This window comes from Gigantopelta aegis, chromosome 6 (assembly GCF_016097555.1).
Source record: "Gigantopelta aegis isolate Gae_Host chromosome 6, Gae_host_genome, whole genome shotgun sequence".
Classification (NCBI taxonomy): domain Eukaryota; kingdom Metazoa; phylum Mollusca; class Gastropoda; order Neomphalida; family Peltospiridae; genus Gigantopelta; species Gigantopelta aegis.
In genome coordinates, this window is record NC_054704.1 from 63382715 (window position 1) to 63409374 (window position 26660).

Genomic DNA, 26660 nt, shown 5'->3' on the forward strand with positions numbered 1-26660 from the left:
ACTGTGTGATGCATGTGCAAACTACGGAATGTGTTTCGGTGTGTTGATAAAAAAAAAAAACCTTAACGTTCTTTACTAGGATGTCTGTGGTCAAAACGTATGTTCGGTCTAATAGTTGATATTAAAGGGACATTCCTGAATTTGTTGCCTTGTAAGATGTTTCCGATTAATAAAATATTTCTACGATTAAACTTACATATTAAATATATTTTCTTGTGTTGAATATCAGTGTTTCTGGTCGTCTTAATATTTCTAAGAAGCCCAAACTGGATTTTGTCTTCAAATAATTTCGCACGTACGAAAAAACTAATTTTAGGAAACAAAAGGAAATTTAACCTAGTACAAATATTAGAACGATCAGAAACACGTTTAATATACAGCCACTAATATTTTATGCAGAAAAATATATTTGATATGTAATTGCAATCGTTAAAAAGTATCTGTTAGTCGATAACATCTTAAAAAGTGCAGCAAACTCAGGAATGTCCCTTTAACATTAATATTTCAGGTACCCCTGAAGAGTATATGTCATATCGGTAATTTAATTATATTCTTATACCTTTGTTAGACATCCAATAGCCGATGTGTATTTTTGTGTTGGGGTGTCGTTAAACATCCACTGATTCATTATCTAGAATAATGCACATCTATCCAGAGTACTCTGATGGTAAGAGAGCTAGACGGATATTTAGACAGTTATCAAGCTAACTATCAGATACCCATATATATTAATATTGTGCAATATCTGCCTACCTAACGGTAATCAAAGATTCTCGCTCTAATACAACAGCAATCCTATGTTTGACGTTAAAGGAACATTCCTGAGTTTGCTGCATTGTAAGATGTTTCTGACTAAAGATGTCACCAGAAAAAAGACCCCAGCAAAATATCCTGGATAAATCCATGAACTGTGGATTCTTGAAAAATAACCCACAATTAACCGTCTGTTGTCTCCAAGCTCTACAGTAGGTCCTACATGATACGAAAGTGTCTTTTTATTAATTGCCAATAAAGATGTTATATTTTGTTGGGTACCCAGCCAAGTTGACATTAAGGGTAACGAAAAGGCAGATATTGCTGCCAAGTCTGCTTTGAACTTGTTCCGTGTCAATGTTGTTGTAGGAGTGGCGGTGCAGGAAGGATGAAGTAGTCTTGTGGCGTAGCGTGGGCGAGGCCACCGGGCGTAAAATTCTGGACTGGTGGAAGGGACTCGGGGAGTACTAACGGTCCACTGGCATTGGCGTAGGAAGCTACTTTTCTAATATTTCCCCCCCCCCCCCCCCCCCACACACACTTTTTGGCACCTTCCTATGCCACTGGACTGGTTAGGGGCGCAATATTTGCCTTGCCCGAGCGCTGGCAACCCACCCTACGCCACTGGCCGTGCCCGTATCGGTCATACATATTTGAGCATTCATTTACTTTAAAGAAGGACCCTCCTCAGTGTGAACATTGTCATTGTACACTGACTATGCGCCACATTTTGGTGGAGTGTAATTATTTGAAACCGACGAGAAATGATATATCTGACAATAGAAATATTCATTCATTCATTTGGGGCCGAGGCGTAGCCCAGTGGTACAGTGTGGGATCGATCCCCGTCGGTAGGCCCATTGGGCTATTTCTCGTTCCAGCCAGTGCACCATGACTGGTACATCAAAGGTCGTGGAATGTACTACCCTGTCTGTGGGATGGTGCATATAAAAGATCCCTTGCTGCTAATCGAAAAGAGTAGCCCATGAAGTGGCGACAGCGGGTTTCCTCTCTCAATATCTGTGTGGTCCTTACCTTATGTCTGACGCCATATAACCGTAAATACAATGTGTTGAGTGCGTCGTTAAATAAAACATGTCTTTCTTCTTTCTTCCATTCATTCATTCAATTACTTAAACAGTTTGAGGTTGATACATAACGTAATACAATACCTTGTTTTTGGATTTAAACAGTTTGAGGTTGATATATAGCATAATAGAGTCATCTACTATTTAAATATTCTATTTTTTATAGTCGTGATGGCATGAATCAAAATAATGATAATACCAGACGGGCACGAAAGGTGCTTCGGTTATGGCATCTGTAGTAAAGTGAACATATGCATGGTTTTATATGTGCGTTTTCACCAAAAAGATTTTGAAAATATATGCACAAAATATGGTATTGCATCAGAAAGCTTAGTCAGTGATGCGTCATATCGGGAAACAACACCTAAATATTATATTAGCAGGAAATTATTTGCAGGCCCGTATGACGGATTTTCAAAGTGTGTGTGTGTGTGGGGGGGGGGGGGGGGGGGGGCTCATTTTTATGGTTGTTCTATCGTCAGGTTTCCGTATTAGCATTATAGCATTAAAGTCCCGAAATAGAAACTGGCCAAAAAAGAGGGGGGGGGGGGGGGGGGGGAGGGGGGCTCAGCACTAGAAAGGAATTAAGGAATAAAACACTATTTTGCCAAATATTTTGCATTGTGCATATATACGATTTTGACCATGGATAACAGTTTTGTCGTTAAGATTTTCTGTGTAACAAGTGTTTTTTGTTGGGTTTGGTTTTTGTTTGGTTTTTTGTTGTTGTTGGGTTGTTGTTGTTGTTGTTTTTTTGGGGGGGGAGGTTACATGTATGTTTTCTTTTGGCGCCTTTTGAACTTCTGTACGTAGAGAACGTCTATGTTAAAGGGACATTCCTGAGTTTGCTTCAATTTTTAAGATGTTATCGACTAACAGAGACTGTTTAACGATTGTACTTGCATATCAAATGTATTTTTCTGCATAAAATATTAGTCGCTGTATATTAAATGTGTTTCTGATCTACTATTTGTACTAGGTTAAATTTAATTTTATGTCCTAAAATAAATTATTTGAAGACAAAATCTAGTTTGGGCTTCTTACGAATATTAAGACGACCAGAAACACATTGCATATACAGACACTGATATTCTAAAGCAGAAAATATATTTAATATATAAGTTTAATCGTAGAAATATTTTATTTTTCGGAAACATCTTAAAATGCAGCAAACTCAGGAATGTCCCTTTAATACACATCAACCTTGTTTGGGTGATAGACGTGCAAATCTTTCTCTGCAGTATGCCATAAACATTAAATTGTTACGGAACCATCCTACACCACATGCGGTGGGCTTTTTTTAATACAACATATATGTATATGAAGTTGTTTGAATCCAGGCCGAATGCTATTCTTACATTTGGTCTTCGGTTATTGTCGGTTTCCAACATTGATTTAACAGACACTTTGGAAACTTCTTCATATTTTGTTTTACCACCTAAAAGGTGAATCAAGACGCCCAAAATTGTGTTTGATCTTGCGCATCTGAAGAACGGTCGTACAGATGCTGTTGTATATAAACAATATATCATGGAAATTCAAGACGGGTACCTTAATTATATTCCTATTTATACAGACGAATCAAGGGATGGCAATTATGTGGATTCTACTACAGTTTTCCAATCAGACACAATCATTTCCATGAGACTTCCTGATTCGGCATCAATCTTTAGTGCTAAAAGTCATTAAAGCCTTGGAAGCAGTAAAGAATTTTATTACATCGAAATGTATAATTTTCACAGATTCAGTTCCGTGTCTCCAAGCGTTACGTAATACTAATATGAAGCTGGAACATCCACTAATTGGTGTGGTGAAACGAAAGTGCGTGTTTCTATCTATTGTCAATAATGATATTGTATTTTGCTGGGTGCCCAGCCATGTTGACAGATTCAGCTGCCAAATCTGCTTTGGATTTGCCTCATGCCAGTGTTGATGTACCGTACACTGATTTTAAACACCGGCATTAATCAATATATCTTTTCAGCTTGGAAACATGACTGGAACAGTGCAGTTGCGAACAAGTTCCATTCTGTCAATTCGGCCCTGCGAGAATGGCAGGCCTCCTATAGGCGGTGCAAGAAGGATGAAATTGTCTTGTGTCGTGCTTGCATTGGTCATACATACTTGACACATTCATTTATTTTGAAGAAGGATCCTCCACTTCAGCGTGAGTACTGTCAGTGTATTCTGACGGTACGTCACATTTTGGTGAAGCAAACTAGATAAGATAGATTTGGTAGAAGAAATGTGATGAAATTATTTCGATTTCATCCAGAACCTGTTGAAGAGGTGCTGAATTGTATTCCAAATTATAAATTTACTTACTTACGTGTGATATTTGTATTTTTTGCCCAAGTCTTTAAATGAACTTTATGTTTTATATTATTGCTAATAATCACTTCATTTACACATTTACCTTAGTTTGATACCCAGTAGCCGATGTATTGTTCGTGCTGACACCCAGTAGCCGATGTATTGTCAGTGCTGACACCCAGTAGCCGATGTATTGTCCGTGCTGACACCCAGTAGCCGATGTATTGTCCGTGCTGACATCCAGTAGCCGATGTATTGTCCGTGCTGACACCCAGTAGCCGATGTATTGTCCGTGCTGACACCCAGTAGCCGATGTATTGTCCGTGCTGACACCCAGTAGCCGATGTATTGTCCGTGCTGACACCCAGTAGCCGATGTATTGTTCGTGCTGAGGTGTCGATAAACACCCATTCATTTGGGGCGGGACGTAGCCCAGTGGTAAAGCGCTCGCTTGATGCGCGGTCGTTTTTGAATTGATCCCTGTCTGTGGCCCCATTGGACTATTTCTCGTTCCAACCAGTGCTCCACAACTGGCGTAACAAAGGCCGTGATATGTACTATCCTGTCTGTGGAATGGTGCATATAAAAGATCCCGCCACTAATGGAAAAATGTAGCGGGTTTCCTCGCTGTGACTCAAAATTACCAAATGTTTGACATCCAATAGCCGATGAGTAATGAATCAATGTGCTCTAGTGGTGTCATTAACTAAAACAAAAACTTTCATTTATTCATGACGAAAGTTAGCTTGTTTTGTTTAACGACAACACTAGAGCATATTGATTTATTAATAATCGGCTATTGGATGTCAAACATTTGATAATTCTGACATATAGTCTTTATATTAGAGGAAACCCATTACATTGTTTTCCATTAGCAGCAAGATATTTTTACATGCACTTTCCCAGACGTGGCATAATGGATAGGTCGGGAAAACCCCACGGATCCAACGAGGTGATTCGATCCTACGACTCGAATACCTCAGGCGAGAGCTCTACCGAGTGAGCTAGATCCTGACCTTTCATCATAAGGTCTTAGTCCTAGAGTTGAAAACAGCATACTGGTCTAAACATCCGTAGGAACCGATTCTCATTACCACTGTTTTGAGTTCAGAAATTGATGTCGCACGACGATGTTTATGATGGAAAGAAAGAAATGTTTTATTTAACGACGCACTCAACATATTCGGTTATATGGCGTCAGACATATGGTTAAGGACCACACAGATTTTGAGAGGAAACCCGCTGTCGCCACTACATGGGCTACTCTTCCGATTAGCAGCAAGGGATCTTTTATTTGCGCTTCCCACAGGCAGGATAGCACAAACCATGGCCTTTGTTGAACCAGTTATGGATCACTGGTCGGTGCAAGTGGTTTACACCTACCCATTGAGCCTTGCGGAGCACTCACTCAGGGTTTGGAGTCGGTATCTGGATTAAAAAACCCATGCCTTGACTGGGATCCGAACCCAGTACCTACCAGCCTGTAGACCGATGGCCTGCCACGACGCCACCGAGGCCGGTTTTATGATGGAGTTCCACCTTTATGATATAGACTCATGGATCGAGCGTTATTATCATATTCGGGTTTTCACCCTTCATAGCGAAATTGTATGCATCGCCATAAAACCGATGCTTGCCCTGCAGGAACATGAGTGCATCTTGTTTTAAAATATCTTAAAATGAATGTGTAAACGACCCAAATATAGAAAGTAACAACAAAAATGATCATATATGGCTTCAATTTACTTGATTATCTGAAACATTTTCACTGGTCGGCTAATCACAAATGCAGCCAATAGACATACGCGTTAGTAATGGTATATAATTGTAGAACAGAACAGAACAGACAATACGTTAGTTGAGAGATAAAAATATTTATTCCGAGAACGTAGACTGTAATTAGAAATGGTTGGTTTTAAAACAATTATACTGAATTTAAAAAAAACAAAAAACATTGGTATTAATTCCTGAATTCTGAATAAGGGGCGACAATTCCGGAAAGAGGGAGTTTTGATCACCCGGAGGGTTGGTCGCCAGCTAGAGGAAGGTTTGATCATCACCCGCAGGATAGATCCAAGCTAGAGTGAGTTTTGATCATCACCCGCAGGATAGATCCAAGCTAGAGTGAGTTTTGATCATCACACGGAGGGTTGGTCCCCAGCTAGAGGAAGGTATGATCATCACCCGCAGGATAGATCCAAGCTAGAGTGAGTTTTGATCATCACCCGCAGGATAGATCCAAGCTAGAGTGAGTTTTGATCATCACACGGAGGGTTGGTCCCCAGCTAGAGGAAGGTATGATCATCACCCGCAGGATAGATCCAAGCTAGAGTGAGTTTTGATCATCACACGGAGGGTTGGTCCCCAGCTAGAGGAAGGTATGATCATCACCCGCAGGATAGATCCAAGCTAGAGTGAGTTTTGATCATCACCCGCAGGATAGATCCAAGCTAGAGTGAGTTTTGATCATCACACGGAGGGTTGGTCCCCAGCTAGAGGAAGGTATGATCATCACCCGCAGGATAGATCCAAGCTAGAGTGAGTTTTGATCATCACACGGAGGGTTGGTCCCCAGCTAGAGGAAGGTATGATCATCACCCGCAGGATAGATCCAAGCTAGAGTGAGTTTTGATCATCACCCGCAGGATAGATCCAAGCTAGAGTGAGTTTTGATCATCACACGGAGGGTTGGTCCCCAGCTAGAGGAAGGTATGATCATCACCCGCAGGATAGATCCAAGCTAGAGTGAGTTTTGATCATCACCCGCAGGATAGATCCAAGCTAGAGTGAGTTTTGATCATCACACGGAGGGTTGGTCCCCAGCTAGAGGAAGGTATGATCATCACCCGCAGGATAGATCCAAGCTAGAGTGAGTTTTGATCATCACACGGAGGGTTGGTCCCCAGCTAGAGGAAGGTATGATCATCACCCGCAGGATAGATCCAAGCTAGAGTGAGTTTTGATCATCACACGGAGGGTTGGTCCCCAGCTAGAGGAAGGTATGATCATCACCCGCAGGATAGATCCAAGCTAGAGTGAGTTTTGATCATCACACGGAGGGTTGGTCCCCAGCTAGAGGAAGGTATGATCATCACCCGCAGGATAGATCCAAGCTAGAGTGAGTTTTGATCATCACCCGCAGGATAGATCCAAGCTAGAGTGAGTTTTGATCATCACACGGAGGGTTGGTCCCCAGCTAGAGGAAGGTATGATCATCACCCGCAGGATAGATCCAAGCTAGAGTGAGTTTTGATCATCACACGGAGGGTTGGTCCCCAGCTAGAGGAAGGTATGATCATCACCCGCAGGATAGATCCAAGCTAGAGTGAGTTTTGATCATCACACGGAGGGTTGGTCCCCAGCTAGAGGAAGGTATGATCATCACCCGCAGGATAGATCCAAGCTAGAGTGAGTTTTGATCATCACACGGAGGGTTGGTCCCCAGCTAGAGGAAGGTATGATCATCACCCGCAGGATAGATCCAAGCTAGAGTGAGTTTTGATCATCACCCGCAGGATAGATCCAAGCTAGAGTGAGTTTTGATCATCACACGGAGGGTTGGTCCCCAGCTAGAGGAAGGTATGATCATCACCCGCAGGATAGATCCAAGCTAGAGTGAGTTTTGATCATCACACGGAGGGTTGGTCCCCAGCTAGAGGAAGGTATGATCATCACCCGCAGGATAGATCCAAGCTAGAGTGAGTTTTGATCATCACCCGCAGGATAGATCCAAGCTAGAGTGAGTTTTGATCATCACACGGAGGGTTGGTCCCCAGCTAGAGGAAGGTATGATCATCACCCGCAGGATAGATCCAAGCTAGAGTGAGTTTTGATCATCACACGGAGGGTTGGTCCCCAGCTAGAGGAAGGTATGATCATCACCCGCAGGATAGATCCAAGCTAGAGTGAGTTTTGATCATCACACGGAGGGTTGGTCCCCAGCTAGAGGAAGGTATGATCATCACCCGCAGGATAGATCCAAGCTAGAGTGAGTTTTGATCATCACACGGAGGGTGGTCCCCAGCTAGAGGAAGGTATGATCATCACCCGCAGGATAGATCCAAGCTAGAGTGAGTTTTGATCATCACCCGCAGGATAGATCCAAGCTAGAGTGAGTTTTGATCATCACACGGAGGGTTGGTCCCCAGCTAGAGGAAGGTATGATCATCACCCGCAGGATAGATCCAAGCTAGAGTGAGTTTTGATCATCACACGGAGGGTTGGTCCCCAGCTAGAGGAAGGTATGATCATCACCCGCAGGATAGATCCAAGCTAGAGTGAGTTTTGATCATCACACGGAGGGTTGGTCCCCAGCTAGAGGAAGGTATGATCATCACCCGCAGGATAGATCCAAGCTAGAGTGAGTTTTGATCATCACACGGAGGGTTGGTCCCCAGCTAGAGGAAGGTATGATCATCACCCGCAGGATAGATCCAAGCTAGAGTGAGTTTTGATCATCACACGGAGGGTTGGTCCCCAGCTAGAGGAAGGTATGATCATCACCCGCAGGATAGATCCAAGCTAGAGTGAGTTTTGATCATCACCCGCAGGATAGATCCAAGCTAGAGTGAGTTTTGATCATCACACGGAGGGTTGGTCCCCAGCTAGAGGGAGTTTTGATCATCACCGGGAGGGTTGGTCCCCAGCTAGAGGGAGTTTTGATCATCACACGGAGGGTTGGTCATCACCGGGAGGGTTGGTCCCCAGCTAGAGGGAGTTTTGATCATCACCCGGAGGGTTGGTCCCCAGCTAGAGGAAGGCTTGATTGTCACTCGACAGCCAGTGCCTGGTGTGGTACGGTTTTGATCACGATAACGCTTTTGTTGTTCAGGTTCAGTATAATTATGGCCGAATATGCAAGGAAGAACTGTGATTCTCTCTAAATGATAATGCCAACAAGTAGCATGTGCTCATAATAGCACCATAGAACTCGCGTTATGCAAAACATAGATTTAAGAAAATTGGCAAACTATTTGGATCTTATATGTTGAACTTGGCCCAAATGGAATTATTTGCATGTTGACAAACGCAAGGGGAAACATTCACAATTAGTCAGATTGGCTGGTTACCCTGGCTAACAGCGCAGTCAAAGACCTGTCAGATGGTTTCATGACTTCGCAGGTCGCAGTTTATTCAAGGGCTATATGGTGTGGCTGCAGACCGTCTTGCCTGCAATGCCTATCCAAGAATGTGTTGCTTCAGTGGGAATCCACCAATGTTGCATTAAGTGCTCGATAAATCCTTCGGCCGCAGGTTGATATAATGTCCTAGGCGGAACATCCTAGGTGGGGACATGGACAGTCGGCAGTGACACATCCCAGTGGGTTGACCAGCGGAGCGGAAAAACAAGACCGGTATGGACGGTTAAGGCCTTAGTGTGAGATATATCGGCACATCGGGGTATGGTAGAGTTGGCCGGATGAGATGGGTATAAGCGGAACCAGAGTTGATCAGGTAGGAGTTGACAAAGGTGATTTATTTTTCTGGACGTTATGTATCTGATAAATCACGACACATCCAGTGGGTAGGCAAGATAGGACGCCTGTACCCCAGCGGTGGAAACGTTTGGCAGCCCCGCATTTGGACGTTACCTGGGGGTGCAGCGTGGTTTGGACACAATGTTGGGTGGGATTCCGTTTATTCAGTAACCAACAAATAAAGGTCCTTGTCTGTGGGCTATGGGCCGAACTGGTTGTTATTTACTGGGTAGATATCGAGTCAACTCATCATCCTGTGTAACCGTCACATGAAAATATATAAGAAATAGTCGGGAATAGTCTTTCAGCTCAGTAATATGTCAGTGTTGATTGCTTGCTGTTCAGTGTGAATGTGGTACGGACTATCCGTGACCAATGGTCATGTGACACCATAATAAAATATCATTGCCAAGTGTAGATAATATATGTTACTAACATTGTAAGTGTACTTCTGAATACTGTTAGCAGGTGCCCTTTTAAGCATTGTACATTTTCTTTAGAAAAATCCTGCATCCATTCCTGCCTGTTGTGACAATATTTAAAAATGCAATATTGAATACTAACAGCCACCCTCCCCCATCCGCCAGCTTCAATCCCCTGCTCGATTTGACACTGGATCCGCCACTGATAGGACCTCATAATTATGTACCAAACAGATCATCATCATCATCATCATAATGAATCTAGGCCATGCAATCTGATTAAAATCAGATTGTCTAGACACGGCAGCTGTAACTGTTAAAAATATGTTCATCTTTATTTTACGCCAAACCAAACTGAAATCACTTAAAAAACACGTTTCAGGGAAGAACCCCTCCCAAGTCCAGACCACTCTACGTCCCTGCGTTTAATGAACGCAGGTACATGATATAAGTACCGAAAAAACAAACATCATCTGGTACTCTAAAAACGTTGTTGCTGCATATAAAAGTTGTTTGCATATTTATTTTATACTGGGGCATTGTTTGTTTGGTATAATATGTTATAAGTAGACTCGTCTTAATTGAATGTTATCAGCCTATTTGTAAAAACAGTGTGTGGCACAAATTGGTTGTCACTGGATTCACAAAGGGAGTTAATTTGTTAGACACTTTGCAAAAACAAAAAGTGATACCATTTTATCAATTATTATAGTAGTCGTACTGTTTTACGTTTGTTACTATATGAAATGCTTTTAAGTCATACATTTACCTGAAAAACTACGTTTACGATGTTTTGTGAAATAGGCTTCAGAACAGCAATAATAAATGTTGACAGCCCGCTGTTTGAAAGGAAGCAACCGGAGATATCGTTTTATATGGCCTAGATAAGCGAGCGCAGTGAACCCAAAACGGTGTTTAGGGCCTCATATGTACAACAACAAAAAAGAAGATACCTGGATGCTTATATAATCAACACAAATAATTATTACAAAATTCACTAGCCCTTAATTAAGTTTGTTAAGTATATGTTATGAATATGTCACTCTATAGATACCACTGTTAAACAATTAAATATCATTTGTGTGTACTTAATTTCCTCTGCATTATAAATGTCAGTTTTCTGTACCTAAATTTCTTTGCTTTATATGTACAATTCATCTATCTCACAGTAGTTCATCTTATACTAGTCTGTGCTTGTAATGTTCTTAGATTTGCATTCCTATTTACATTATGCTTAATGTTTGTTCAGGGTGTATACAATTTGTGTGTCGTGTTCACAATTTCTGGGATTTTCTTTCTTCAGGCTCTGCTGTGGTTCCTCCATCAGTATGCTCGCTAACGATCATGCTATCATATCACCAACCGCCCGTTTCATCTCCAATGTTCCTTCTGAATTTGTCAGGTTGGAGAATAGCCTGGACTGCCTGATATGACTGATACCAAATGACATCTTGGCAATTTGTTGGGGGTTTTTCATGAGCATTCTCAGGGAATATATATAGGGTGGAGAAGGATGATGCATACAGTAGTACCGTAGTTCAATATCATTATTGGTTTGGCACCAATAATTTCTAGATATTTTTCAAGTCATTTGCATCCCCATAGAGAAGTTGCATGAATGTTCTACGTCTTAAATATATGAACATCATTTTTTTTCTGATCTTCAATTAGCTAAAAACATTTCAAGGAAATCTTGATGTTGCTTGGGAATATTCAAAACCATAAATTGTCCCTTCTGATCTGTTGGTTTTGTAGCCAGTAAAGACATGCACAGGAGGGATTGATAGTCAATGTCTTCCTTGCCAAGATGAGTGTATAAAGATGTGCTAATCGTGATGACATCATATTACCGACGAAGGCGACTTTAGAACTGTTCTTGTTTTGTTTTACTAAATATTGAATTAAATGGAGAATAACTAGTTAATGACGTAGGATATCGCTTTCGTATGTGAAGGTAAGAATGAGAAATTCCGTAGTTATCCTACGACGTTAACTAGTTATTATTTTTTTTATCCTGCAGTCCATAAGAATTAAGCTCTATATCTCGTTCGTGTGCAAAAAAAAAGTCATTTTATTTCTTAAAGGTGCAGACCCTAGGTTTAACCCAATCTAATTAAAATTAGCCCACTATTACATGTGGATCTAACAGAAGCTCGTTGGAGCTCATGTCCAGTTGACCTTTCATTCGACCAATCAAAACCTTACTTACAAAATCATGCCAGTGATTTGAAAACATTCGGGATTATGGTGAGGGTATACGAAATGATTCAGGTGAATTACGAAGTACCCGGAAACTAATGTCAATATAAAATTTTATATACAATTCGTTTAAAGACGATTTTTATTATTTTATTTATAGATAAAATGTCACCTGGACATGGGAGTCCATGCGATGCTGTTAGATCTACTGGCAGACCCAGTAGAGCTAATTTTAATCAGATTGGTTTAACCCGTAAAAAAAAGGGACACTAAGTTTAGTTAATCTACAAACCTGTAACTCATTTGGATAAAGTTACAATAGAGTAAAAGAAGAGTCTGTGACGTTAAAACCGGGCATATCCATAAAAATAGACTAGAACTCGAATCAAACCGCTATTTCTCAGATACACGTGCGTTTTTAAAAACATGAAAAAATGCATTGTTTGCAACTGGAAAAACCAGGATGACCAGAAACACTTCGTTTCTACAGAAATGGATAATCTAAAGAATAAAATTGAATATAAATAGTGTTTGATTTCATTGATCATAAACGGCTCTAATAGTGAAACAAATCCTGTAGTGTTTACAAACTAGGGTCTATCCCTTTAAAAATAACTGTCCAGAAATCACACAATGTCCTGACTCGGACAGTGTAAGCACAGTGCAAGCTCTTCAATTTACATCACGTAGGTTGGTCTTATGCTGAATATGTACTTTTTTCGTTGTTATTCACCATTTAAATAAGTGACTCGAAGACACCGTACGATTAGATTCATTAGCGTACACCTATTTGTTTATCCTCTCTCTCTCTCTCTCTCTCTCTCTCTCTCTCTCTCTCTCTCTCTCTCTCTCTCTCTCTCTCTCTCTCTCTCTCTCTCTCGGGGCGAGGCGTAGCCCAATGGTACAGCGCTCGCTTGATACGCGGTCCGTTTGGGATCGATCCCTGTCAGTGGGCCCATTGCGCTATTTGTCGCTCCAGCCAGTGTACCACGACTGGTACATCAAAGGCCGTGGTATGTGCTATCCTGTCTGGGATGGTGCATATACAAGATCCCTTGCTGCTAATCGAAAAGAGTAGCCCATGAAGTGGCGACAGCGGGTTTCCTCTCTCAATATCTGTGTGGTCCTTAACCATATGTCTGACGCCATATAACCGTAAATAAAATATGTTGAGTGCGTCGTTAAATAAAGCATTTCTCTCTCTCTCTCTCTCTGTGTCTCTCTCTCTCTCTCTCTCTCTCTCTCTCTCTCTCTCTCTCATGCATTTTCATTCATCATAACTCTTGTGCTTAGGTGTTAAACATTCATTCATTCATTTATTCATTCATCAAGAGGGCGAGCTATCGTGGTCTCTTGCTAGACTGGTTTTTGCACCACACTTTAGATGAACGTAGTGTGATAGAAAACGATGGTACCAGTCAAATTATTCGCGCTTGCTGAGCCTCCTGAACACATCACTGGAGTAATATCGCTCTTATCGAGGGGCAATACTTACAAACTCTTCAAACAACACTTTACTTTTGAAAAATATTATAATGTTAACTTATACCACAAACGTTATGGACTACAGTTATGAAGTTCACTTGCCGATTGAAATTGGGCGCTGCAATAATATTCTTTTGGAAGATAGTTTATCTTCTTTGTGCGATATCAGTAAAATTGGAAATGAATATCCTTATTTATTCATATGTAACGTTTTAGAACTTTTTCGGATATATCTTTTACATCCATATTCCTTTAAATAAATATATTTATGTTGTCTGCACATTTGTTTTCTTGGCAAATTGAAAATAACGACTGGAGTTTTCTGTCCTCATTTACTGACAGATTGCTTGTAGGATTTGCTACCCAGACTAAACCATGCATCATATTGTACTAGTCTTTAAAATGAAAATATTGTCATGTATACAAGCCTATAGGAACCAGGGACTGAGTGTGTGTTTGTGTGTGTTTGTGTTGTGTGTTGTGTTGTGTGTGTGTGCCTGCCTCATGAGGGCGAAAATATACGGGTTCTTTTTTGGTTCTACTCAGTATAAATAAAGACATATCTCGCCATGGAAACAATAATATTGAGGGGCGGGGCGTAGCCCAGTGGTAAAGCGTTCGCTTGATGCGCTGTCGGTCTTGGATCGATCCCCGTCGGTGGACCCATTGGATTATTTCTCGTACCAGCCAGTGCTCCACAACTGGTGTAACAAAGGCCGTGGTATGTACTACCCGGAAACGATTCAGGGAAGTGATTAATTGCTCCCCTAACTTAGATTATGGGGAGTCATTTAAGATATCACCATATTGATACCATATTTTATGAATATACATGCTAAGAGGAGCTACAGGTAACTCTAATGGGTGATTGGGTGCGACAGTGATAGCTCCCCTTATATGGCGAGTTTAAAATCTGGCTTGTGCTCCCTCACTACAGACTGCCCCCCTCCCCCTCTCCAGATATTTTCCTACGGGTCTATAGAACAATCCTGTAAACTATCTTTGATCCCACTGAGTGCCCACCCCCACCCCTCCCCCCAAAAACCCCTTGGTTTTTCTCGTGCCTAACAAAGGTCTTTTTTCGTAGTTGCAAACCCCTCCCCACCTAAAAAAATAAATAAATCCTGCTTACAACATAAAGTACACCGTGAATCTACAGGGACCTATGATACTGGTTGTTAGCCTATATTTAAAAAAAAAACTCGTGAGATAAATGGCATCTAACGGTCACTCATGTATTATTCTCTATATATCATGTTTTAAGGCAAGTTTATCTCAGTGTATAACATGTTTTTTCTCTCTTTGTTTCAGCTGTGTCGGTGGGTGTGAGTTGTTTCACTCTGGTAGCTATTTCCATGGAGCGGTATTACGCCATCTGCCAGCCCCTCCACTCCCGTGCTTGGCAGACCCTGTCTCACTCGTACCGCTACCTAGGGGTGTGCTGGCTCCTCGCCTTCATCTCCATGACGCCAGTCGCTGTCTTTCAGAAGTTCCGGGACTTGCCGAGCGGCTCGCACTCGTGTCGGGAGCGCTGGCCGAACCCTCACCTCATGAAGGCGTACACCGTCTTCCTCGACCTCGCCCTTCTCATCATCCCCGTCCTCTTCATGTCCGTGGCATACGGCCGCGTCATCCACACGCTGGCAACAGACGTCAGGGACACGTCGTACAATTTACCGCTTCAGGAAAACGGTAAGTCATAAGAGACAAGTGCGTCCAGTAACACGAGTACTCTGACGTTCAAGAGCTAGAAGGACATGTGGACGGTTATGATCGCTGTCTGCCATCAGAGATAACCGTATAGTGAAAACACGGAAAGGCTGCCTACCACCGGGTAGGCAAAGATTACCGTTCTAATACAACAATAACCCCATTTTTGACGTTAAATACCATTACATTGATAATGTTCAAGTTCGCTGATAACAAATATTTCATATATTAATCATTAATATACACACTACTGGAAGAAACCCGTCAGCCCCGACCCATTTAAACGTAACATTATTGAAAAGGGGGGTATTGTCGAGTTTTCGCTATACGTTTAACTCTGACGGTAGAGAGCGATCATAACAGTCCAAATGTCGGTCTATCTCTCGAACGATACGATACTCTGACTATGCGTTCAGCGATAACAAGCGATAGCTAACATTTTCATGATGTAGTAAAAACAAACATGTCATGTTCACACCCTAAAGATTTTCATCTGTTTTGTTTTAAACATTTTCCATGCAGTTTGTAGACATGGCATGCAACATATGATGTCAAACTCTCCATGCGTCGTGGGTTCTGTCCCTCCCTAATGTCAGACTAGCGCCTTATTGATGTTTGATTAGATGGCATACCCATGTCTTAATCATAATAATGTATTTAAAGGGATGTCACGGGGATCCTATAATACCCGTAACTGAATGAAACACGATTATCCAAATATCTCTCCTAACTGTATATCTATTAGATCTCTCTGTAATAGGCAGTTATACCCGCTTGTGGCTCGTCTAGGGAATGATCAGAGATACGATCTTATATAAGTATATATTATTATAGCACGTTTAGTTCACTAGAAAACACAACAAAACACAATACACTTTGGAATCTGTATTAACCTACGCTGACAAATGTACTGCCGCAGTAGTTAATTAATAACGACAATAATAACAACCCAGAACTGATCACTTAATTAGTTAATCTCTAGGTGTCTAGTTTACACAATATGCTAATCACTTCACCGTGACACAACACCCACACGTGTGATAATTGAGAAACGCTGCCAGGAGAACTTAATTAATAAAGGAATTACAACTCTATTCCTAACTGGTTAATTTTTAATTAACCCTTACTACTCATTCAGTAACCTTGTAACACAGAATTAATACTGGTACCTATCACAATAAAGACAATAACCTACAGTTTACCTAGGTCCTCTAGGATGACTGGTTAAGCTTTTTATAATTATTTAGGACAGTGATCCTAAAGGTTACTGCGTCAGATGACCGGCAGCACCGTCTAAATAATATTGGTATAATACAGTATTAAAATATTTAAAGTCACATCAATCACATCAAGGTTATACACAGAGCAGAAATAAAATTATTTACCAGTCCGGACGGACAGCGATCCCCTGGAGCCTTCCTTATGTTTCTCCTCGATATATCTAAAATCCTAGCTATTTATTCAAAACTCTCAGAGACAGCGAATATCGCCTGGGGGTACAAGGCGGTACCTCACGTATCATGTGGATTTTCCACAGCCACCACGCCGGCATATTTTTCTCTGATCGTCAGACTGGCTGTCGCCATTCGCCAAAATCACAGTTGTAAAAACCGCACTCGCAGAGGTATTACGTAACTACTGGCCACATGGCCTCCACAGCTGAACTAAGTGCATATTGGAATGCACGGTCGCGCGAAGGTATTACGTAACAAATTGCCCATCTGGGCTAAGTGCATTTGGAACTGCACACGGCCTTCTAAAACAATTAATATCGCCACAGGCGAAAAGAAATTAAGAGCATGTACCGTCACAAGGGACATTCCTGAGTTTGCTGCAATTTTTAAGTTGTTATCGACTAACAGAGACTTTTTAACGATTGTAATGACACATCCAATCTATTTTTCTGCATAAAATATTAGTAGCTGTATATTAAACGTGTTTCTGATCGTTCTATTATTTGTATTAGGTTAAATGTCATTTTATTTCCTAAAATATAGTTTTTTCGTACGTACGAAAATATTTGAAGACAAAAATCCCGTTTGGGCTTCTTACAAATTTAATATTAAGACGACCAGAAACACATTGAATATACAGATACTGATATTCTAAACAAGAAAATATATTTAGTATGTAAGTTTAATCGTAGAAATATTTTATTAGTCGGAAACTCAGGAATGTCCCTGCTAAATTTCACTGGTAGCCTTATATCCTGTAAGTTTGGTTAAATTTAGTTTGGCAGACCATGCTATTGCTCGTAATTATTTATATATTATTACTGGCTAAACATATAAAATGAGTTCAAAACTAATTTGTGAAAATATTATTTTATCACATTATTTATACACATAAAATTGAATTTGCAAACACAAACCAAACACAGTACTATTAATATTTAAAACCTGCCAACGTCGTACATGCTTAAGACATACCAGAGCTATAAATAATTGAATTGAATTGTTCTCAATCAGCTCTTATTGCATGTAGTGACGCTACTTCTAGATAACACGTCTTATCTAATGTTTCATATTTTAATACAATACAATACTAATGCAAGAAAAGAAAGAACCATTCCTGGCATGTTGTAAAGCTAATTGTACTTGATTTAAAAAAACATTTCTTCATTAAAAAAAGATACACTAAGTTTACACGAGAGAGTAATGACTTGGGTTTACTAATCGCTCGAAAGACAAATGCCTCTACTTTGAAAGCCTTGCAGCAAACACTTAGTATACAGACCGATCTAAACGTTCAAATCATCGTGTATTCAAGATGTTCTTAAAGGGACAGAGCTACTTATTTTTCACTTAAAGCCGATAATTTAAATTGGAAATACTTACGTTTTATTATTCAGAATTATTTGGAAGTGGTTCTGGTCATCCTGGTTTTTGCAATACCCCAAAATGCATTTTTCTTAATTCTAAAAATGTACGTTCGTCTGAGACGTAATGGTTATCGAGACAAGCTCTCGTTATTTTTAGACGGTATTTCCCTGTTTAAACATCGCAGACTTTAGCTTCTCACTATTATAACCTTATCTAAATGTGTGTTGTAGGTTTTTAGACTAACTAAACTACTAAAGTGGTGTCGGAAATAGAATAAAACTGATTTTCGTCGATTATGTCTTTCATATTGAACTGACAGGTAAATATTTTATAAATATCTATTTAATGATACTCTACCTAATTTAGCATTTACCTGTTTGGGCTCTCATTGATGTACAAGGTGGTGTTTACTCTTGAAATTAAAAGAAAGATGTCAGTAAACAGGTGATTTGTGCACTTTATTGGAACAAACTATAACAAATTTTGATCAACGTGTTAATTTCATTGCTGTTGCAATATTTGAGGGACCGTCTTGTATGACGGTTTACCCCTATCCCTCTCCAAATCAAAACATTTGTAGACATTTCTAAGTAACTTCTGAACAAAACTATCAAGAACCATTCTGAGTGTGTGATCTATTATACCGGTATTAAAGGTGCTATCTCCAAGATGCATAATGACAGCTATTGTAGAAACTACATTTTTATTGGATAATCTTTATCACAAACAGATGTTCACATATAACTATGATATAACACCTTTAAAGGGACATTCCTGAGTTTGCTGCACTTTTTAAGATGTTATTGATTAACAGAGACTTTTTAACGATTGTAACTACATATCAAATATATTTTTCTGCTTAAAATATTAGTAGCTGTATATTAAACGTGTTTCTGATCGTTTTAATATTTGTACTAGGTTAAATTTCATCTTATTTCCTAACATATTGTTTTTTCGTACGTACGAAATTATTTGAAGACAAAATCCAGTTTGGGCTTCTTACAAATATTAAGACGACCAGAAACACATTGAATATACAGACACTGATATTATATTGTAAACAAGAAAATATATTTAATATGCAAGTTTAATCGTAGAACTATTTCAGTAGTCAGAAACATCTTACAATACAGTAAACTCAGGAATGTTTCTTTAAGTGGTTGCAAGATTGTGTAAATTTCTAATGTACTTAATATATTGAATTTATATTCACTAAATATGCTGATCATAATTAATAATTTCTGCTGCAATTCAAAATACTGTTAACTTGCAGTTTTAAATTAAACGTTTGGTTAAGGGTAAATGAAACTGACACGTGTAGATCAAAATGTTTTATAGTCTGTTCCAATAAAGTACACAAATCACCTGTTTACCGACATCTTTCTTGTAATTTCAAGAGTAAACAGCATCTTGTACATCAATGAGAACCCAAACAAGTAAATGCTAAATTAGGTAGAGTATCATTAAATAGGTATTTACAAAATATTTACTTGTCAGTTTAATATGAAAGAAAGAAATCATCGAAAATCAGTTTTATTATACTTTCGACACTACTTTTGTCCATTTCAACGGGCTGAAACTAGGGTATGCGCCTTTAACTGAATGAGAAACGATACAACGTATATCTCAAGCTATCCTTAATAAACTGGGCGGCTGTCTGTCCAGTATGTGGGTTAATGGTTAGTTGGGGTATTGTTAGGTACTGTATTACTATTCCTCGATCCACTTAAGTTTCACATACTCATTGGGCCCGAGTTTAGAGATGTTCTGGGAAATTTCCCCACGGCAAAACCTCAACTGAACACTAGGAGGCACGTTTGTATATCAAACAATAACACTGACCCCATTCCTAAGTATAAACTTTTACTTGATAAGAGGAATGCTGAAGTAATATAATGATTGTCATATTAATTAAAACTGACTCTGGGCAGGTGGAAGACAATACTGGTGTAAGCGCAATACAAGTCCTAGGTCTAGCTTATGTTAGGAATGTAAACAATATTACGTGATTGATTTTTAATAGAAGACTGTCTTTGGCGGTCAGTGTACAGAAAGAACAAATATGTTAACAGACTTTGACATGACAATCCTTTTACTAGACTGCGATAAAGATGTGAAGAGTTCTTCTGATTTAATAACGTTATGTACATTCCGCTAGTTTAGAATTTCCAGTATGTGTACATATTCGTTGTTCAGAGGTTCGCAGCTTCATTGTCGTTATTGACATCTCGCCTGCAAAACCCTACAGCATCGTTCATTCACATATACAGTCTACAGACATAACATATCGTCGTTATTGTCATCTCGCCTACCCACCCTACAGCATCGTTTATTCGCATATACAGTCTACAGACATGAAATATCGTCGTTATTGTTATCTCGCTTACCCACCATACAGCATCGTTCATTCATATGTACAGTCTACAGACGTGACATATCGTTACTGGTATCTCGCTTATCCACCCTACAACATCGTTCATTTACAAATAGTCTACAGACATGAAATATCGTCGTTATTGTTATTTCGCCTGCCCACCCTACAGCATCGTTCATTCACATATAGTCTACAGACGTGACATATCGTTACTGGTATCTCGCTTGTCCACCCTACAATATCGTTATTTAAAAATATAGTCTACAGACATGAATATCATCGTCATTGTTATCTCGCCAGCCCACCCTACAGCATCGTTCATTCACATATACAGTCTACAGACGTGACATATCGTCGTTATTGTTATCCCGCCTGACCACCCCACAGCGTCGTTCATTCACATGTACAGTCTACAGACGTGACATATCGTCGCTATTGTTATCTCCCCTGCCCACCCTACAGAAAGAAAGTTTGTTTTATTTAACGACGCCACTAGAGCACATTGATTTTTTATCTTATCATCGGCTATTGGACGTCAAACATATGGTCATTCTGACACAGTTTTTTTTAGAGAAAACCCGCTGTCGCCACATAGGCTACTCTTTTACGACAGGCAGCAAGGGATCTTTTATTTGCGCTTCCCACAGGCAGGATAGCACAAACCATGGCCTTTGTTGAACCAGTTATGGATCAATGGTCGGTGCAAGTGGTTTACACCTACCCACTGAGCCTTGCGGAGCACTCACTCAGGGTTTGGAGTCGGTATCTGTATTAAAAATCCCATGCCTCGACTGGGATCCGAACCCAGTACCTACCAGCCTGTAAACCGATGGCCTAACCACGACGCCACCGAGGCCGGTATCCCACCCTACAGTGTCGTTCATTGACATATACAGTGTACAGACATGAAATATCGTCGTTATTGTTATCTCGCATACCCACCCTACAACATCGTTCATTCACATATACAGTGTACAGACTTGACATATCGTCGTTATTGTTATCTCGCTTACCCACAATACAGTGTCGTTCATTCACATATACAGTCTACAGACATGAACTATCGTCGTTATTGTTATCTCGCCTGCCCACCCTACAGCGTCGTTCATTCACATATACAGACATGAAATATCGTCGTTATTGTTATCTCGCTTACCCACCATACAGTGTCGTTCATTCATATATACAGTCTACAGACATGACATATCGTCGTTATTGTTATCTCGCCTGCCCACCCTACAGCATCGTTCATTGACATATACAGTGTACAGACATGACATATCGTCGTGCATCGTTCATTGACATATACAGTGTACAGACATGAAATATCGTCGTTATTGTTATCTCGCCTGCCCATTCTACAGCATTCTACAGCATCGTTCATTCACATATACAGTGTACAGACATGACATATCGTCGTTATTGTTATCTCGCCTGCCCACCCTACAACATCGTTCATTCACATATACAGACATGAAATATCGTCGTTATTGTTGTCTCGCCTGCCCACCCTACAGCATCGTTCATTCACATATACAGTGTACAGACATGACATATCGTCGTTATTGTTATCTCGCCTGCCCACCCTACAGCATCGTTCATTCACATATAGTCTACAGATATGAAATATTCAAATCTACATAAACTATGAAGCACTATTCAGAGAGAAAATCATACTCACATTTTTCTAAATGATATGCACGTTTTTTGTTGTTTTCTTCTCTGGTTTATAGTATTTTCCATACTTTGGAAAATCGTAAAGGCTGAATTACGCCTAAAATAAATAAAAAAATAAAATAAAATATAATATATATATATATATATATATATATATATATATATATATATATATATATATATATATATATATATATATATATATATATATATATATATACATTAAAAAACTCTCCAAAACATCGTATGTAATTCATTATTTGTAAGCAAATGTGAAACAATATTACCGAGAATCGCCTTCATATTTTAGTTTGCCACCTTGGTGTATCAAACCACCCAAAATTGTATTCGATCTTGTGCATCTAAAAAAAGATCGCACAGATGCAGTTATTTATAACGATGATGATAACTAGTTTAACGTGCCCATATACCGCTAGGGTTTCGAACACGCCCATCCCGAGTCCGATCTCCGATAAGATCGGTGGCCTGACTCGGGATGGAGGTTGAAAATGGGCAGAATTTTGAAAATAGCTATTAGTAAAAAAGTCAAAGGGACATTCCTGAGTTTGCTCCATTGTAAGATGTTTCCGAAAAATAAAATATTTCTACGATTAAACTTACATATTAAACATATTTTCTTGTTTAGAATATCACTGTCACTGAAGGTATCAGACATTGTGAATCTACTGAAGTTTGTTTTAACACCACTAGAGCACATTGATTAATTAATCATCGGCTATTGGATGTTAAACATGTGGCAATTATGACTAGTAGTCATCAGAGGAAACCCGCTACACTTTTCCTAATGCAGCAAGGGATCTTTTATCCCTCTGTTTACCAAAACTAGTTTAAAATGAGTTAAAATTAATTTCACTTGTTTGTTTTGCCTCCAAGGAAGATAAAAACAATATCCATTGTCAAATTTTTTATTGGACCAAGTTGACCTATATTTCATTATGTTCAAAAATAAATTAAACAAACAGAAAGATTCAATAAATAGAATATGGTTTAATAAATGATTAGATAAATAAATTATAACTCGATAAAACTATATAAAAATGTGCGGACCTTATCGACTATCCCACGTCAAAGCCGCGTCGTCTGGTTAGAAAGATAAACTGTTTTAGTTTCACCATTTTTCTTCTTTTTTTAGCACTCTATTCACACTACAAATCTATTTTGCTCGATATTCTATTTATTAACTTTGTTCTGAATATTTATTGTAGTCTTTCTTCCGGTTTCACTTTATCTGCACTGTTAAAGGGACATTCCTGAGTTTGCTGTAATTTTAAAGATGTTATCGACTAACAGAGACTTTTTCACGATTGTAATTATATATCAAATATATTTTTCCTGCATAAAATATTAGTGGCTGTATATTAAACGTGTTTCTGATCGTTTTAATATTTGTACTAGGTTAAATTTCATTTTATTTACTAAAATATATTTTTTCGTACGTACGAAATTATTTGAAGACAAAATCCAGTTTGGGCTTCTTACAAATATTAAGATGACCAGAAACACATTGAATATACAGACACTGATATTCTAAACACGAAAATAAATTTAATATGTAAGTTTAATCGTAGAAATATTTTATTAGTCGGAAGCATCGTACAATGCAGCAAACTCAGGAATGTCCCTTTAATTTGTCTTGCTTGATGTTTTTTTTTCTTCAAATATTTGTAGTAATAGTAGTCGCCTATAATGTTATAATATGTGTAATTAGGAGAGGGCCTCGTAAGTTGAACAACTTGTGCCCAATCATTTTGTATATTATATGCAATAAAATATGTTTCAAACAAACTTTACCCAACCGTTAACTTTTAATTTTCTCTAATTTGCTCTAAATGACCTTAAATAACTGCAAAATAGTTAATTTCGCGTGGATACTTACTCTCGTCATAAACCCTACCCCATATAAATCTCATTAAGCATGGGTTCCCATTTCTAACAAATGCTTTTAAAAGCTTTTTTGCTGCCTTGCCTTACGCGGCCCTGTTCAATAACCTAGAGTACTAAATTGTGGGCCATTTTAAGTGTTAAAGGGACACTCCTGAGTTTGCTGCATTTTTAAAGATGTTATCGACTGGCAGAGACGTTTTAACAATTGTAATTACACATCAAATATATTTTTTCTGCATAAAATAATAGTGGCTGTATGTTAAACATGTTTCTGATCGTTCTAGGTTAAATTTCATTTTAGTTCCTAAAATATCTTTTTTCGTACGTACGCAATAATTTGAAGACAAATCCAGTTTGGGCTTGTTACAATGCAGCAAACTCAGGAATGTCCTGTTAAAGTCATTTAACCAATAGTTGTCGCCAATAATGGTAATGAAACTCAGCAAGCTGCAATCAGTCACTGTGTTACATGCAAGATTAAAAATAATGTCACATTTTAAAAACCTGGATTGATTAAAATATCTCCTTCTTACTTGGGTTTTGTTTCTGCCATCTACAAATATACATAATGCATTCTTTTTCTACCGTATTATGTTTTATACAAATATACTATTTAATAGTGCATATTTTTCAGCGATAATGTGCAAGAACCATGCAATGGTACTCATAGTTAAGGCGTATTGGATGGCAGTTTACTGCGGGAGGGAGAGTGGAATTGGTTTTGAAATTTTTACGATCCTGTGATTTCCAAATTTAAGCACTATATATATATATATATATATATATATATATATATATATATATATATATATATATATATATATATATATATATATATAGAACAAAACTAATAGATAAGTTAGAGTAACCTTACTCATTCATCAATTAGCTATATATATAGTGGCAAGCAATTAACCCATATTAAACAATAAAAAGCCCCAAGAAATCAACGTATCAGTAAGATTCGTCCTCAATAAATATTCAGTCTATATCCTGCTTAATTATCCCCTCGCGACGAGATGTAGGGTCTTGTTATACCGACTTCATTTGTCATCCGATGTTCACATATAATAATAGGATCATAATAATTGTCTTGAACGAATTCGCATTTCCATCACGGTTATTAAAAATAAAAATTCCGATGTTACCGCTCTACCAACTTCTTTTCTCGTCCGATTTTCATGAATACATAGGAATACATAGGAATACAATCTTAACATCTTGAACTAGTTCGCTTTTTGCATCTCTGCGTCAATGGTCAAGGTCGCTGATACTATAAATAGAAATTACTATATAGCCGCTCTACCGGCTACACTTCTCACCCAGTGTTCATGAACCTTCACATATAGGACTAGGAACATGTTATTGTGAACGTGTTTGCGTTCGACTCTCTGTGTCAAGGTCAAGGTCACTGATACTATAAACAGAAATTACGACATGGCCGCTCTACCGGCTACACTTCTCACCCAGTGTTCATGAACCTTCACATATAGGACTAGGAACATGTTATTGTGAACGTGTTTGCGTTCGACTCTCTGCGTCAAGGTCAAGGTCGCCCTTACTAAAATAGGAATTCTGACGCCTACTTCATTTTTTTTATTCGATTTTCATGAAACCTCGCAGAATTATTGCAAGCTGATTTGTAGCGTTTCCGATCCTTTGTTCCACTCGTCTTGATGGGGGCAGCAACTGCCATAATTCCAGTCTGTCTCATGTGCATGTGGTTATATTCTGCAAACCATAAGGGCCCATGCACAAACACACTAAACTAAGCGACTGGCTCTGTGTGTGATTAGCTGAACTGTGTTAACGTCTGCAGTGCTGTGATGTATTGTGCTGTGCTGTTCTGTGCTGTGCTATGCTGTTCTGTTGTTGCACTGTGCTTTGTTGTGGTGCACTGCTGTGATGTGCTGTTGTGCTCTGATGTGATATTGTGCACTGTGCTGTGCTATGCTGTTCTCTGGTGCACAGCTGTGATGTGGTGTGGTGCACTGTGATGTACTACTGTGATGTGTTGTGCTGTAATGTGTTATGATGCACTGAGTTGTGGTGCACTATGCTGTGATTCGCTGCTGTGGTGTGATGTGTTGTTCTGTGATGTTCTGTGCTGTGATTCACTGTGATGTGATGTGATGTGGTGTGCTGTTTTCTTCTGCGGTGCACGGTGTTGTGCTGTTGTGTTCTGTGGTGCACTGTGCAGTGATGTACTGTATTGTGCTGTGTGGTGTTGTTTTCCACAGCGCCGTCTTTTTCCGTACCGTGCTACTGTGTTGTGCTGTGCTGTTCGCATACATGCTAAACTGACGGCATCTTCGTCGTGTTTTACCAATTGATAGAATCCTGCAGAACTTTCTCTTCTTTTTATATTTATCACATGGGATCAGTCAAATGATTGGATTGTTTTCGAACCTTGCATAGTCATAACGACAACATGC

At 39.2% G+C, this 26660-nt stretch overlaps 1 protein-coding gene across 1 annotated transcript in view; it reads left to right on the top strand.

Moving 5' to 3' along the window:
• LOC121374664 (cholecystokinin receptor type A-like) overlaps positions 1-26660 on the top strand; it is a 94085-nt gene that overhangs the window by 60878 nt on the left and 6547 nt on the right. The window contains exon 2 of the mRNA XM_041501774.1: positions 15049-15429. Within this exon, the coding sequence (XP_041357708.1) occupies positions 15049-15429 (381 nt within the window). The remainder of the gene's footprint in view (positions 1-15048; positions 15430-26660) is intronic.